The 13,632-nt window shown below is 37.6% G+C and overlaps 1 protein-coding gene across 7 annotated transcripts in view; it reads left to right on the forward strand.

The window, feature by feature from the left end:
• Nucleotides 1-13,632, forward strand: part of CCSER1 (coiled-coil serine rich protein 1) — a 712,872-nt gene that overhangs the window by 379,277 nt on the left and 319,963 nt on the right. For all 7 annotated transcript variants that reach the window (XR_008577013.1, XM_054824857.1, XM_054824859.1 and 4 more), the window contains one exon: nt 5,057-5,140. Coding sequence is in view for 6 of the 7 variants with exons in the window: in XM_054824857.1 (XP_054680832.1) it covers nt 5,057-5,140 (84 nt within the window). In the remaining variant the exon portion in view is untranslated. The remainder of the gene's footprint in view (nt 1-5,056; nt 5,141-13,632) is intronic.

The raw sequence follows: 13,632 nt of genomic DNA on the forward strand, positions 1-13,632 counted from the left end.
AGCACTTTGATTACAGTAAGCACAATATGCCTATTTGTTGCGAAGTATGAAGAGGTATAAAGTAAGTTTTCAAAATGGAAATGATTACACTTTTTGGCACTTATGCATAACCTGCTGCAGCTGTCTTCACACCCGCAGTACAATTTGTCATCTTGTGACCTGATCTGATGGGAAACAGATTTGTGATTATGTTTAGCATTTTCCCAGATGGACAGAATTAAACCAAAATAGAAAAATACTAGCACTGAGACATAGCAATTGCTGTCATAGCCTGTGACTGAAAATAAGTAAAAGGGTGATAATTTGAAGGAGTAAAAAGATGATAATTTGAAGAACATTCTGACCGTAAACACGTACAATAATAACAGCGGATCTGTAGTGAATATGCAGCTAAATCCTGGATTTTTTTGTTTGTATGTTGTTTTTTTGGGGGTTTTTTTGTTTGCTTTCTTCTCAATATAAGAGAATATAAGTAAAAAAAATGCAATGGACACTTTGCACACGGCTGCTTTTGCATTTTTATGAAGTATACCTGGAATTTAGGCTACAAACCTTTTTGATTACCTCCAGTTAATAAGAGAGAGTAGTTTGAAGATATTTTGTTTACAGGGCATGCTGTGTCTAACAGTTCTCTTTAAGAATGAGCTGTTAATTAACTTCTCTTTTTGTCAAGTATTCCTAGAGTCTTGGACAACCCTGCTATGAATATGCTCACTGCAACGGAGAGCAGAATTCTTATCCTCTTTTTTTTAATAAATCAAGAAAACCAGTCATAAAAATAATGTATCATTATAATACATAATACTGTATGTATTTATTAAACTCAACAAAATGGCCTCAAGGCTATAGTATATACAGCTAGCTTATGGACACGTGTATACAGCATATGATTTAATTATTTGGAGTGGTGACTAATATTTTTGTAGCATCCGTGTTCTCATTGGACTGATAGCCTTGATAAAATGTACAGGTATAAACTCATTTTGCAGAGCGATAAGGAACCAGAGCGTCCAAGGATATTGATTTAGTAACTAGAAATGCTAAATGTTACCTAGCAGAATTTTAAATCTATGGTCATTTAATTGATTCTGGATGGCACTTGAACTCAGCTATACTTACATGCCAATCTGTTATTCTGTTACACTCTATAAATATTATAAGGGCGACAAAAACGTGAAAGATATTTTGCATACATGATCATAACCAGCATCATAAATAAGCATATTTGCCTGAGTTTAGGAATACATGGGTCAAGTATCTACTGGAATGTGGGTATAGTAAAGAGCCTGAAACGTGCAGCCCCACAGTATTCAAAGTATATTAAAAAGTCCTGCTTTATGGGGGGGAAAACACTTCTTCCAGCTTTGTAATTACAACGTAGAATTGGAATACATTGATTGCATGCTCTGCTAGAAGCAGACCATCCTTTTCAAGTCCCTTCCTCTTTGATGTCTGTTGTTGTGACAATTCCTTAGAAGGGAATTCTGGTTTTCAGGTAGCTTATTTTTTTTACTGTAAATCCCCGTTGGACTGTGTCGTCTTTTCCTCATTCACCTTGAGAAGCTTTTTTCAGCAAACTTCTTGGTCTTTCCATAGCAGCCTTGCATTGCACTAGTTTCCCAGTAGATAATGAAACATTTCAGGTCTCCTAAGGAGTAAAGGGGAACTGTTTCTGAATTCACACTCTGATATGCATTGCTGTTTGCCCCCTGGACTAATAAACAGCACCGCATTCTACCAGCTTCTCCTGCCCCCCACACCTTTCAATTGCATGCTGCTACTTTGGTATCCTCCACACAAGCCTTCACTGAAATATTTTGGCTCTTGCACAAGAATGTGATTTTTTTGGAGCTTTCTCTCCTTCCCTAGCTTTCAGTAGTTACTTTCTGGAAGAACTGCTTTCATGGTTTTGGCAATAGATAGTTGGTTCTATAACATTTTTTTATTCTCTTAGTGCTACACTTGAACAAATAGATGGAGTATTGAAATTGCCCAAACCTTTCTGCAGTTGACTACTTTTTTCTCTTTTATTCCTGTATGGTATTTTCTTTCTTCTATTTGTTTCCTCAGTTGATATTATATCACAAATGTCCTCAAAATAAAATAGAAATATAGAAGCAGCACCAAGTACCATTTGTCTGTTCCCTTTTGTCTTGCATTTGCAGAATGAATGATGCCGATGCAGATGCTATGCAGCAAAATGGGATTATAAAATCCTAATTCAACAAGAAACAGCTCTCTGTTGCTTGCAAACCCAGTGTGGTGTAGAGTGGATGGAATATAGGCTATGCTTATTATTACTTCTTTTACTAAACAATAACATAAAAATTTGGGAATTGCTAGCATTTCCCTTTTTCTAGGCAATTCTGGGTAACTCCTACCTGCGCTTTGATGTGCCTGCACAGCAAGTTGCAGGGAAGACCCTGCCTAAGGACGGTCCTTGCTGACATGCTTGAGTGCAGACGGTTTTCTGGTTTTTGGCAATGATCGTTACACCTGCATTCTGCAGTTGTTTACCTAACTGCTAGCTTAGCTTAATAGTGGAAATTATTTAAGCAAGGGGTGGAAACAACAGGTATTCTTTTCTCTAAAGCTGGCAAATGCATGAATGATATAGTCTCAAATATCCCAGCACAGTGGGTCCCCCAGAAATTGCAGGATGTGCTTTTACTAAGCTGGAAAGGTCTGCATAGGAGTTCATAATGTGGAGCGTTGATTTGCAAGAACCATGTCCCACTGGCCCCTGTTAATCAGAGTTTCACTGATATGTGGTAAGACAAGGGAAAAATTACCTTAGCCCTAGATATTTTTCTCTAAGCGGTAATGACAGTTACATTCTATTTTGTATGAGAAAGTTGTTGTGTGGAATACAGAAGTTAAGTGCCTGGAGGATTGTTCTGCGCAAGAGGGGTCAGTCCTTTGTGTGGGTGAGGAAGATCCAGCTGGGTGCATGACTGCTTTTTGTCAGGAGACGTGCACTGTGGTTTTCAAGTCTTGGGAAGCTCTGGGAGGCAAAACCTTTCTTCAAGCTCTCAGTAGTCCAAGGGAGTCCTGCATTGCCTCCTGGACAATACCTAGTACCAAGGCTCATCTCTCCAATCTTTCCTCCTCTAGTTACCACACACTATTACAGCCCTTATTGCTGTATTTGCTTGTGCATGCTTTCTAAAAGCTATTTTTATAATAGTCTTGGTTATGGCACCTTGTTGTTTTCATTCTTCCACTGTGTATTCCGCTAACCCTTTTTTTAAAGTTAGAAAGGGGAAAATCAGGAGATAGCAACAATGTGAAACCGTGCTAACAGAAAGAACTCAGAATAATGTAACTAAAAATTGCACAATAGTTAATACTGCATCACTTTTTAAACTATTTTAAAAAATAAAGGCCTCACTTTGATAAAATATTAGTGAAGTTCTTGATAGTTTATATTTTTTATAAGCAGATATTTTCGCTAAAATGTTAAATATGTGCTAATAACGTGCTGTGTGCTAAGGGCTGTATTCTGGGATGTATTAGCATTTTCAGTTAACATTCCTAGATGGCATTCTGCTAGTAGATAGTAAGAGTGGAATGCTGCTATACCATACAGCAAAGAAAAATTCCTGTGAGTTTTTCCCTGAAGGAGATAGTGCAAGTCCTAGTTCTTTCCTAAATTTGAATTTTTCAGGAGATCTGTACATACTACTGAAGTAGTGTGTAAGCAGGTTCATTGTCTGTCTGCCAGAAACAGGGTATCTCTTTTTATTGCAGTTGTAAATATTTGGGGGTTTATATGTGAGTATTCTGTTTTCTTCTTCCAATTCTGTTAGAGTGGATTATGAGCAATATAATTACTTTGAAAGGTTATTATTATAACTGAATGCTTAACTGAGGAAAATGGACTTCACATATTTTACTTTTTTTGTCTCCTATTTGTATGTTCATTTGGAGTTGCAAACACGTTATTACTGACAGAGTTCAAGTTTATCACACTGGTTATACCCTTTTGAACCCCTGAGCTCTTCATAGTCTGAATAATTTCTGTACTTTTACACTTGTTATCATCTATTAGTGAGAGGTCCAATTTTCTTATTTTTTTAAACTAAATGTTGTGTGAATATCACCATATTTCCAAAAGTTTTCTTGTTGTATAGCTTGGGTTTTTTTGGGAAAATAATGATGCTCCAAACCAGTACATTTCCCAAACTTTGTAAATATGTCTCTGTACTAGAAGGATGTAAAGATATGGTACAGTTCTTCATTTATAGTTGTATGACCAGCTAGTTGGCTGGTTAGTTTGTTGGGGTTTTATTCTTTAACAGTTCAGTCATTTCATTTGAGTTTCTCTTCTTGGATGTTTATCACAAAAAATATGTGATTGCCTTTCCTCTCCAAATAAGGTGTTTAGACTTACATGAAGTCATGACAATGCTTGGGAACAGTTTGCAGACTGCCTCATGGACCTGGGTTTGGCTACAGTCTTAGCTATTAGGTTAATCTTCATGCAAGCTGAATGAAGTTATTGTCAATGGTTATATCACTAAGTGATAACTATTTTCTTTCCTCCACCCAGTTAATAGCAGAATTGCTGCTGTTTTGGCTGATGTGGGACAAAAGATGTATGCATGGCAAGGGTGCTTTACTTTCCCTGTGAATGTCTGTTGTGCTTTCTTTTTCATCCTCTCCGAGATCAAGAGCTCCACAATAATGCTTCTAAATTGATATTTCTCTGATGTTGTTTTGTAGGAGTGAAATTATAACATTTCATAGCCATTCCTTAACTGAAGAGGAATGGCCTGATAGGATCTCTCGTAAAAAGGCTTAAAAGATTCAGAAAACAATGAAATGGACTTCGATGCAGGGAGCTATTCACATTTCTGTGTAATGTCTTTGGATGCATTAATTTGTTTATGCAGCAACTTAGAATATGTTATTGAAAACACCACACATGACAAATGAGAATTGAGTTTCATTACTTGAATGTAATTATCTCACACTATGTGAAACAGCCTTTTCTTGTCAAGAGCAAAGTAAAAGCATTAAGCTTATTATAACATCTCTTTTGATGTTTTTGTAGGATGGAATAAAAGATGAATGCTCAGTGCTGAAACTGCAGCTGAAAGAGAGAGATGAACTCATAGCCCAACTTCGTGAGGAGCTGGTAAGCAAGAGAAGCAATTTTTTTTTTTAAGTTCATTTACCTGATAATGTCACTGGAGACCAGAAACTAAAGAAATAGAATTTCACACCTGCTACAGAATAGCTAGCCTAAGGCTATGTTAATCATTCAGATAAACACTGATAACACTGACTGCACCTTTCTAGAGACTTGTCAGCCTCTGAAGTGGCTGCTATCTAGGTGCACTGCTAGTAGAAGTTTCTTTGAAAAGATTGTATTGACAGTTGTCTTGCAGTATCAAAGAGGCAGAGAAGTAGCACAGCACTGTATGCACATGCCAGAAATCTTGAAGGGCCATGCACGTGTCCTGATGAATTGTGAATACTTCTCCCATGAGCTGCTTTTCACACCTACGGGATTGTTCAGTAGAAAATGAAATACTTTTTTCTCCTTAATAGATATTTTTAAATAAAATAATAAATGTTCTTACGCTTGCTGAACCTTTCCTTAGCATATGAGTTGCTAATTCTTGAGTGCTACCATTTTAAAGATAGAATACTCTCAGCGATGGAGTGATGCAAAATATGTAATGTAGCAATTAAACAACATAAACACATGAAAATGGATTTTATTGTCCTCTTAAGGCATAACTTTAACTTTGCATAACTTTAACATTCCATTTTTGATGGAACATGATTAAACCGTGTATGTCTTCAGTATTTTTAAATATAGGAGAGAGAATTTTTTGGCTTTTCACCTCCTCTCTAACAGAGAAAGCATGTAGGGTCACCACATTCAGGAAGACGTTCAGTATGTACATTGTTTCCCTGGAATTGGCAGGTGTGCAGGCACCTAAGATTTTGTATAAGCACCCTTGGGAAGGTGGGGTTTGTTACCCTGATTAGATCTTAATTATCTGATCTAGCTCAGGGGCTTTTTGTGCCTTTCTGTCACGTGCCTGGTGGCTAGCTCAGAACTTGGACAGAATGAATTCAGGTCCATCCGTTACTGCCTCTTTCATAAAAGACCAAGAAACACCGGTATACTTTTACACCAGCACAAATAGCCAAGTTTCAAGTTGCATGGGAAAAATGTAATGCTGCTCAAGGATGAAAGATTCCTTTGCTATATTAACATCTGCAAAATAAATACAGGTCATCAATATTCTTTGTTTCATATTTGGCTACATTAAGAAATGATGTATTATGTAATTATTATCTAAAATTAAACGACAAAATGGGACACAGGGAACATCAAGCTTCTGCACAGTGCTAGAGCGTTAATTTTATATCAGTCTAGTTCAGAACATATGCTATTTAACTGGCTGACAACTTTGTCAGTGTAAAATTATCCTGTATTGATACAATGAGCTGTAGCTCATTTGCTGTTAACTGTTGTCAAAGTTCATCTGTGTACGTGTCAGTTGCAGAAAAAAGTCCCACAGGGAATTTAGTTCTTGCACCTCTTAATAGACAGGAAAGCACATCTTCCTAGGGTCATGAAATAAAGATTTCCGTATGATTGAAAGTAAGTATCATGGATTTAATCCATGATTAACTGCCTTCAGTTTTGATACTCTAGGACCTGTAAAAGACAGTACAGGTGGGAGTCTTGAGACCACATTTAGTCATTTGAAATTAAGTTTTGAAAGCACTCAGTATATCTCATTTACTCCTGTCGACCTAAATAAAAGCAGATTGGGAGGTGAACGTGACAGAAGCTGGACTTAAGGTTCTGAAACCTATCAAAAAAAAAAAAAGGGGCGGGGATGGGGGAGGGGGTGTCCACAGGATTGGAAGAAAGGATTTTTGTGCCTGAGTTGTATAAGTATGGAGTCAATATGCTAGCTTTGGCCATCTGTGTATTTTTTAATCTCTACTGTGTATTCTCCTGCAATATTATTTACCTGTAAGAAGTTGAGGGGTTGGTTTGTTTAAAGGTGCGGTGTCGTAAGAGCTGCCATGATTTCTAGAGCAGCTAGAGTTAAGGTGACAGGCTAGTAAAAAAGCTCACTAAAACCACACTTAGTACTTGCGCCAGAACTGAACACTTTGACAATCTTCCGGAAACAAAGTGACCATATAGCTTTGTTAGCATCCACAGGATCACTAAATTAAAATGTACTTCTTGACGGACCTCAGCAATCCAGCAGGGAAGCACCCACTCAGCTTAAGCTTCTCTGAAGTTAGGCAGCTATGGAGCAGCTCTTTCCAGCCATGGCTTTGATCTCAAGCATCTAAAAAGCCTCAATATACTTACAGTGAGCCCGTGTTGTTTCCCTGATGCCCGTATGAGGCTGAGGATGCAACCTGAGGTGCACTCTCTTAGCAGCAGAGTGTTGGTCCCTCTGGCCACCACCTCTTGCCCTGCACATCCTGTGTCCCCTTTATGGAGGTGCCCTGGGCCTTGCCACTACGGTGCTAGTAAATACTGAGGCCCACCAAAAGACACACCCAGGGTTCTCTCTCTGGTTTGCTCTGGGGCTTTTCACAGGGCCCCAGGGCCTCGGGGGGAGCTCCTGCTGCAGCTTTGCCCACCATCCTGCCGGCTAAGGAAGCCACTCCAGGTGCCGGGTGGTCATCGCAATCCCCTTGTTGCGCTTCTCCGCCCCTCCAACTGGAGCTTCATGCAGTTCGCTCCTCATTGCTTGAAGGTGCTTTGAGGAGCTGCACGCAGTTCAGGGAAAGTAAGCTCTCTTCTTAGAGCTGGTAAAAATGAAGTAAATTTGAAATGATTGCTAGAAAATACTGATAAAAAGGTTTTCTTCGCTTATATAAACTCAGCCAAAAATTGATGCAAAACATGCTTTAATATTCTGCAAATCCTACAGTTATTTATGTGTTTGTAAGACTGCAAGTATTAGGAAAGTGAATGTTTACAAAATATAAGTAGAACAGTAATTTTTGGCTAATGAAACTGTACACCTTTTCACTTAGCTACAATGTTACAGACAAAACGTTTGATGAATAACTACCATATTTATTTTTGTATTTTAGGGCAACCTATGTTCTATTGTCATTCTGAATATGGAAATATAACTGTTGTAAATACAACCTGCCTGTCTTAAAATTGTGGCATCATGATGTTAATTCAGAGATAACACTTTAACATAAAAATCAATTTGAGTGGGAGTCAGTTTTGTACTTCTTGAGAGAAGTATATGAAAATCTGTACCTTCCTTGTGGTTTTCCGTTAAGTTGGATGCTTGCGTGTAGATTTAAAATCCTTGGTTAATTAGTTTTTCTGCAGAACTCTGCAAGTAACCTAAAGTCAACTTCGGATAAATTTTGGTTCTCAGGGAGCTTTTGTTTCTTTTCTCTAGTTTTTCTAGAGGTCTTCCTCCCTGCCCCCCCCCCCTTTATTTTTTTTTTTTAATTTTCAAATACTTTTAAAAAAGTATTTCTACTACATTTGAGTGCATTATGAAGGAGACCTTGAGCAGAGCTGAGTGTGGAAAATGTCAACAGAGTATGAGCTGACTTGCTGTAAACTGATGAAACTTCAGAACACCTGCAACAGGTCTCTCTCCTAATTGCTATCTAGCTCTTGAAGGGAGAAAAGGGTAGATCTTTCAGGAATGAAAATAGGGGTTTAGATGTTCAGCTACAAGACCCAGGTACAAAGGGTAAAATGCAAGGACCCCTCACCTACCTCTGAGCAAACAAAGAACAACTTGGAAAAGTAGTCCCTTGCCACTTTTTTGTTTGTTTTTAATGATAATTTTGGATTGACCCCCTTGGTCACCAGAAGTGTGTCTGTCCATCTTTGGAGGAATAAATATAGGTAGATAGATCAGTGGAATAAATTCCTCTATTCTTTCATTATCTCCTGAAAAATACCTGCTTCAGAAATTGAAGGAAAGTTTGGCTTTGAAGATGCCAGGTGCCCAAAATTGCTCTAAAGCTCCTTGGAAATGGTGAATGTGAGCAGGAATTTAAAATTTGGGTTCAAGGCATCACTTTGTCTCAAAGCTGTACTCAATTCATGAAAATATCCTCTTATCCAGAAAATCAAAGAAACGAAGTGAATCCATTCCGCGGGGTTTGGTAAAAGGAGTCATTTGCTTGCTCTTGTTATCTTTTAATTTTTTCCCATTAAAATAAACACAATAAATGAAAGACTCCGTTTTCAATGGACACAGAAAGATGTTTGAAACCTCATCTGTCTCCTGCCCAGCTTTACCTGCAACTTTATCTTCGTGTACGTTTTCCAAATCCATCTTTTTCCACTGCAGTGTGAGCGCTTAGAATGACTTTAAGCAGAAAATTTTTTCATGGTATCGTAGCAAAAATAACTGAGTGTTGCTTCCAGTAACATTTATCCTGCTTCTGTCATTGGTACAACGGCATTCACACTGAAAAATGAGCTTTAACAACATTATCCTTTCAACCTTGATTTCCCTGTGTAACCTGAGTCATGTGTGTTGTCCCATCAAAATAAAAAACATAATGAGGTGGTTTGGGTGGGTTCTGAGTGGAACTGGAGACAAAGTTAGGTCAGGAAGTGAATCCCCCTTATAGCCCAGCTGTTGGAGATATTTTTCTGCTGTGGAGGTGGCTCTTTGTCAAATGTTAGACTTTACATTTCTGGAATAGCTAGGTACAGTGCTGGCTAAGTGAGCTTTACCTCAAGCTGTAGAAGTTAATGCTTTAGGATTAGATAGTCTAGAATCAGCTCAACAAAACATAACTGGTTTTTTTTTTTTTTTTTTAATCTTTGCAAATTGTAGACAAGTTCTACCTCCTTGTCCCAAACCCTGTTGGGTTTTTTGTTTGGTTTTTTTGGTCCCCTAAATATACTATATTTCTGGAGGGCAGAATGATGGCAAGCTTAGCTCTTTCCTGTAGGTTGATTTCAATAATGGGCAATTAGCCAATTGCTGCACTTTTGAAGTATCATGAAGATGGGTACTTGTAATCCAGCTCAAGTGTAACAGAAAGCCTGAGATACACTTGAATCCTGCTGATGAACTGTATATGAAAGACATTTAGTTTAAGTATGAAATCACCTCGACATGTGGTTACGCCAATATAGATGCCTTGAATTGCACATTCCTAGAATCACAATTTGTTTTGTCAGGCTAAGAGATCTGGAAAAATAAATTTATGAACTCATGGAGAATACCATTTTCTGAATTGTTACGAAAAATAAATTTCTATTAGTCCACTCTATTTTCAAAAAGTCACCCTTGAAATTTTAAAGAAATTAGGTAAGTCCTATTTGAAAAAAAAATAGTCCTTATATTAAAAAATATTTACATTTCTAGATATTTTTTTTTTCACTGATTACCCAACTTGCTCTGTGTTCTGCTGGTTTGTAGTAATATTTTATATTGACTATTTTATGAGGGGATATGGATGATTTACATAAGAACAGGAAGTTGTAAGTACTTTCAAATCCTCTTTCTTCTTTAATTTAGGAAACGTTAGGAGCAGAAAAGAAATAGATCAGGTATACTTAAACATTATTAAAGTGTCAGGCTTCTTTCGGCTTCTTTTACAGGAGAACTAATTGCACGTATTTCAGAAAAGGCTTATCTGAGCTGTAATTGTTCTCTGAATCAGTTCCACAAGACAGATGTGGAGTGTGAAAGTGGCAATATCCTGTGACACACAATGGGGATTAGGCTCCGATTCCTCTATTCCTCCTCTGTGCCAGTCCCTTGATGAGGCACTGCCAGTCAGATAGGATCTTTAATATTCCTTGGCACTTGTGGAAGTGATTCCGCATATGAGTTCAAGTCCCTATCACAAACCATTGTCATATTGTGGTGTTCGGCATAGATAAACGATTATGTCACTGGCGTAGAGTAGTGTCTTCCTGGTCTCACTGAGATTCTGCTCGTATTTCATAAAAATAACACTGCAGAAATGAGCAAATCTGAAGTGCAACATTTCTCCAAAGTCTCCCTTGAGACCCGGTGCTGAGGCTTGCGCTCCTTTAATAGCGATGTATTGCATATGCTTGTCTCTGGCAGCAGTGTCACTTGTGGACTGCTGAGTTTGAGAGACACGCAGCACTTCACTGACGGGTCTTTTAGTACAAGCAGGCAAATATGATCTGGCCTTACTCCGATATCTCAGATAACTTCACCTTGCGGTTATGTGAAAGACAAAAAGTGGGTCTCAATGTCACCATTCCTTTTTTCACTTTTTTTTTTAAACCAATTTGAATTAATCAATTTTAACTCTTCTTAAGGTACAAAGACAGCCAACTACAAATTAATTTTAGGACAGATGGAAATGGCAGCATCTTGGAGGTGTGGTGGGAAGGAAGATTTTGTATGTTGCAGTTCATCAGCTTTGTTATATACTTTTGACTTACACATGTTTTTAGAGATTCGAATTTCTCCTTAGATGAATGATGGTAGATTATATTTCCTATGTAGCAGCATGTAGTGTAGTGTTTGTTTTATACCATGAGTGTATCAAGGTCAAGCTAGAGCATTTACCCGTGTCCTTGGAGCTCTGTAGGGTATAGCTGCCATGCCTCACCTGAGGAACAGTCCTCACCTAAGACTTGAAAAGGGAGTTTTTGTGGTGCAAAACAGGATTGGTACCAAGGCTTGCTGAGTAATTGAGGCAAAGGAAAATCTATGTTGTTTTAGAAGTGCTAGGAATAAAGGATATGAATAAGGCAGCAAAGAGCCAGTGTGGGGGGTTTTTTGGGTATAGTTTTGATTGCTCAAAATCTTGGATCTTTTAAATTCAGATTGTGTTTTTCATATATACATACACACACGTGCATGCACACACATGTAAATATATATACACAGAAATATGTATAAATAGATACACAGAAACATGTACACATTCATGTACACACACGCTGCCTCTCTTATTCAGTGTGCTTCTTGGTAGTTACTTTCCACTCAGGAGTTGTAACATTTTTATGATAAAGAAGGTTGTAGAAGGAAAGTTGGATAAACCCATGGAAACTTACTGTTGTTTGACATGGCCCTATATTTCTGATATTGGATAAATTCTCAAAGAAGTACTTAAGTTTGAGCTTGCATGAAGATGCTGCCAGTATCGTCTAGTGCCATGCTATTGCATTATGTGTGTTTATAAGAGCAAAAAGAAAAGAAATGTTGCTTAAAAACACACAGACATGCTGAAAAGCTTGTTTTGCTTCTTAAGATCAGCAGTTCAATTTGTATGACCTAACAGCTTCAGTATGTTGCTAAAGGCATGTGTGACGTATTTTTGCAGCAGTCATCTGATGTGGATGAGTTTCAGATTAATAAATGCTTTATCCTCAGCTCTGCACAGCAATGTTTAATGATCAACTGCTACTGTTTCTTCCAATAATTAATGTTCTCGTTGGGGAAATTTTTGCTTTTGAAGATGCGGGGATGTCTGTCTGTGTAGTTCACTAGAGGTCTACTATAAGAATAATGTTTTGCTTGCTTCCTCCCCCAGTTATAATTTAGTGTCTCGTCCAGTTTTCTTTGCCGTACCTGGGCACGATTCACAGAAAATTCTGTGCATACACACTGGTACAGCAAACATCACAAATGAAGAATTATCTGTATTTTAATAGCATAATATAATTTTTGTTTATCTTCTAGTGAAGTTCTGTGGTTTTCATCATCAATGAATATTTTTCCTTCACTCACAGTATATTCTAGCTTTTAAAGACATTAAATATTTTTTGTCCATAAATGAGAAATTTTAGAAAGAAAAATAGTAAACATTTATTTGAAAATATTTTGATGTAAGGACTAGGGAACTCTTCTTAAGATACTGAAAAGCTGAACTGCAATCTCTGTCCTTTCCTAAGTAAATAACGTAACAAGAAATTAGCTGTATTAAAGTATTCATTAGATCTCACTAATATTGCTTCACAGAAACTGACTCCATAAACTCTCTCCAAGTTTTTGTATGTTTTTTGTTTGGTTGGTTTTGGTTTTGTCATTCTCTTGTTACTTAATTTCAGTTTGTATGTAAGGAAAAAAAGTGTTATGTCAGGTACAAGAGATTTAAGAGGTTGCATTTAACCTCTGTTTCAAAGCCTGAACACTTTCTCACTGAAGATACTTTTTATACTAAGGCATCATGAATATTGCATGGCTCAAAGGGCGCTCAAACACTTCCTCATATGCTCTGCTTTCTTTGAGACACAGTCTTTAGGGATTTTAAGTTTAAGTGTTAGAGCTGTGATGCGTATGTGGAGTTTTACTGTAACTTGCATGGAAGGTACTGCTGTATACCCAATTCCTCTGTGTGAAGTCTTAGTTCTGACATTGGGAATGTACTTCTGTTATGTCCTTTTCCGTAGTTTTTTTAGGTTGATTTGGTTTAGTGGCCAGGAACTGGACGGAGTGGAGAGATCAAGATGAGAAATTTTCCCATGCTGGAGAGAAGCAGATTAAATAGAATAAGGTGTTACTGATCTTCTGGATTTGAGTAGTTAATCAGCATCTTGGACGTCCTGTGTTATTTTCCCTAGGATGGGAGAGAAGGATGCTGATGCTAGATAGATAGCTATTGAAAGTGGTGCCATTTATTTAAGAAAATTCAGAATTTTTTTTT

Source organism: Grus americana, chromosome 4 (assembly GCF_028858705.1).
Source record: "Grus americana isolate bGruAme1 chromosome 4, bGruAme1.mat, whole genome shotgun sequence".
Lineage (NCBI taxonomy): Eukaryota > Metazoa > Chordata > Aves > Gruiformes > Gruidae > Grus > Grus americana.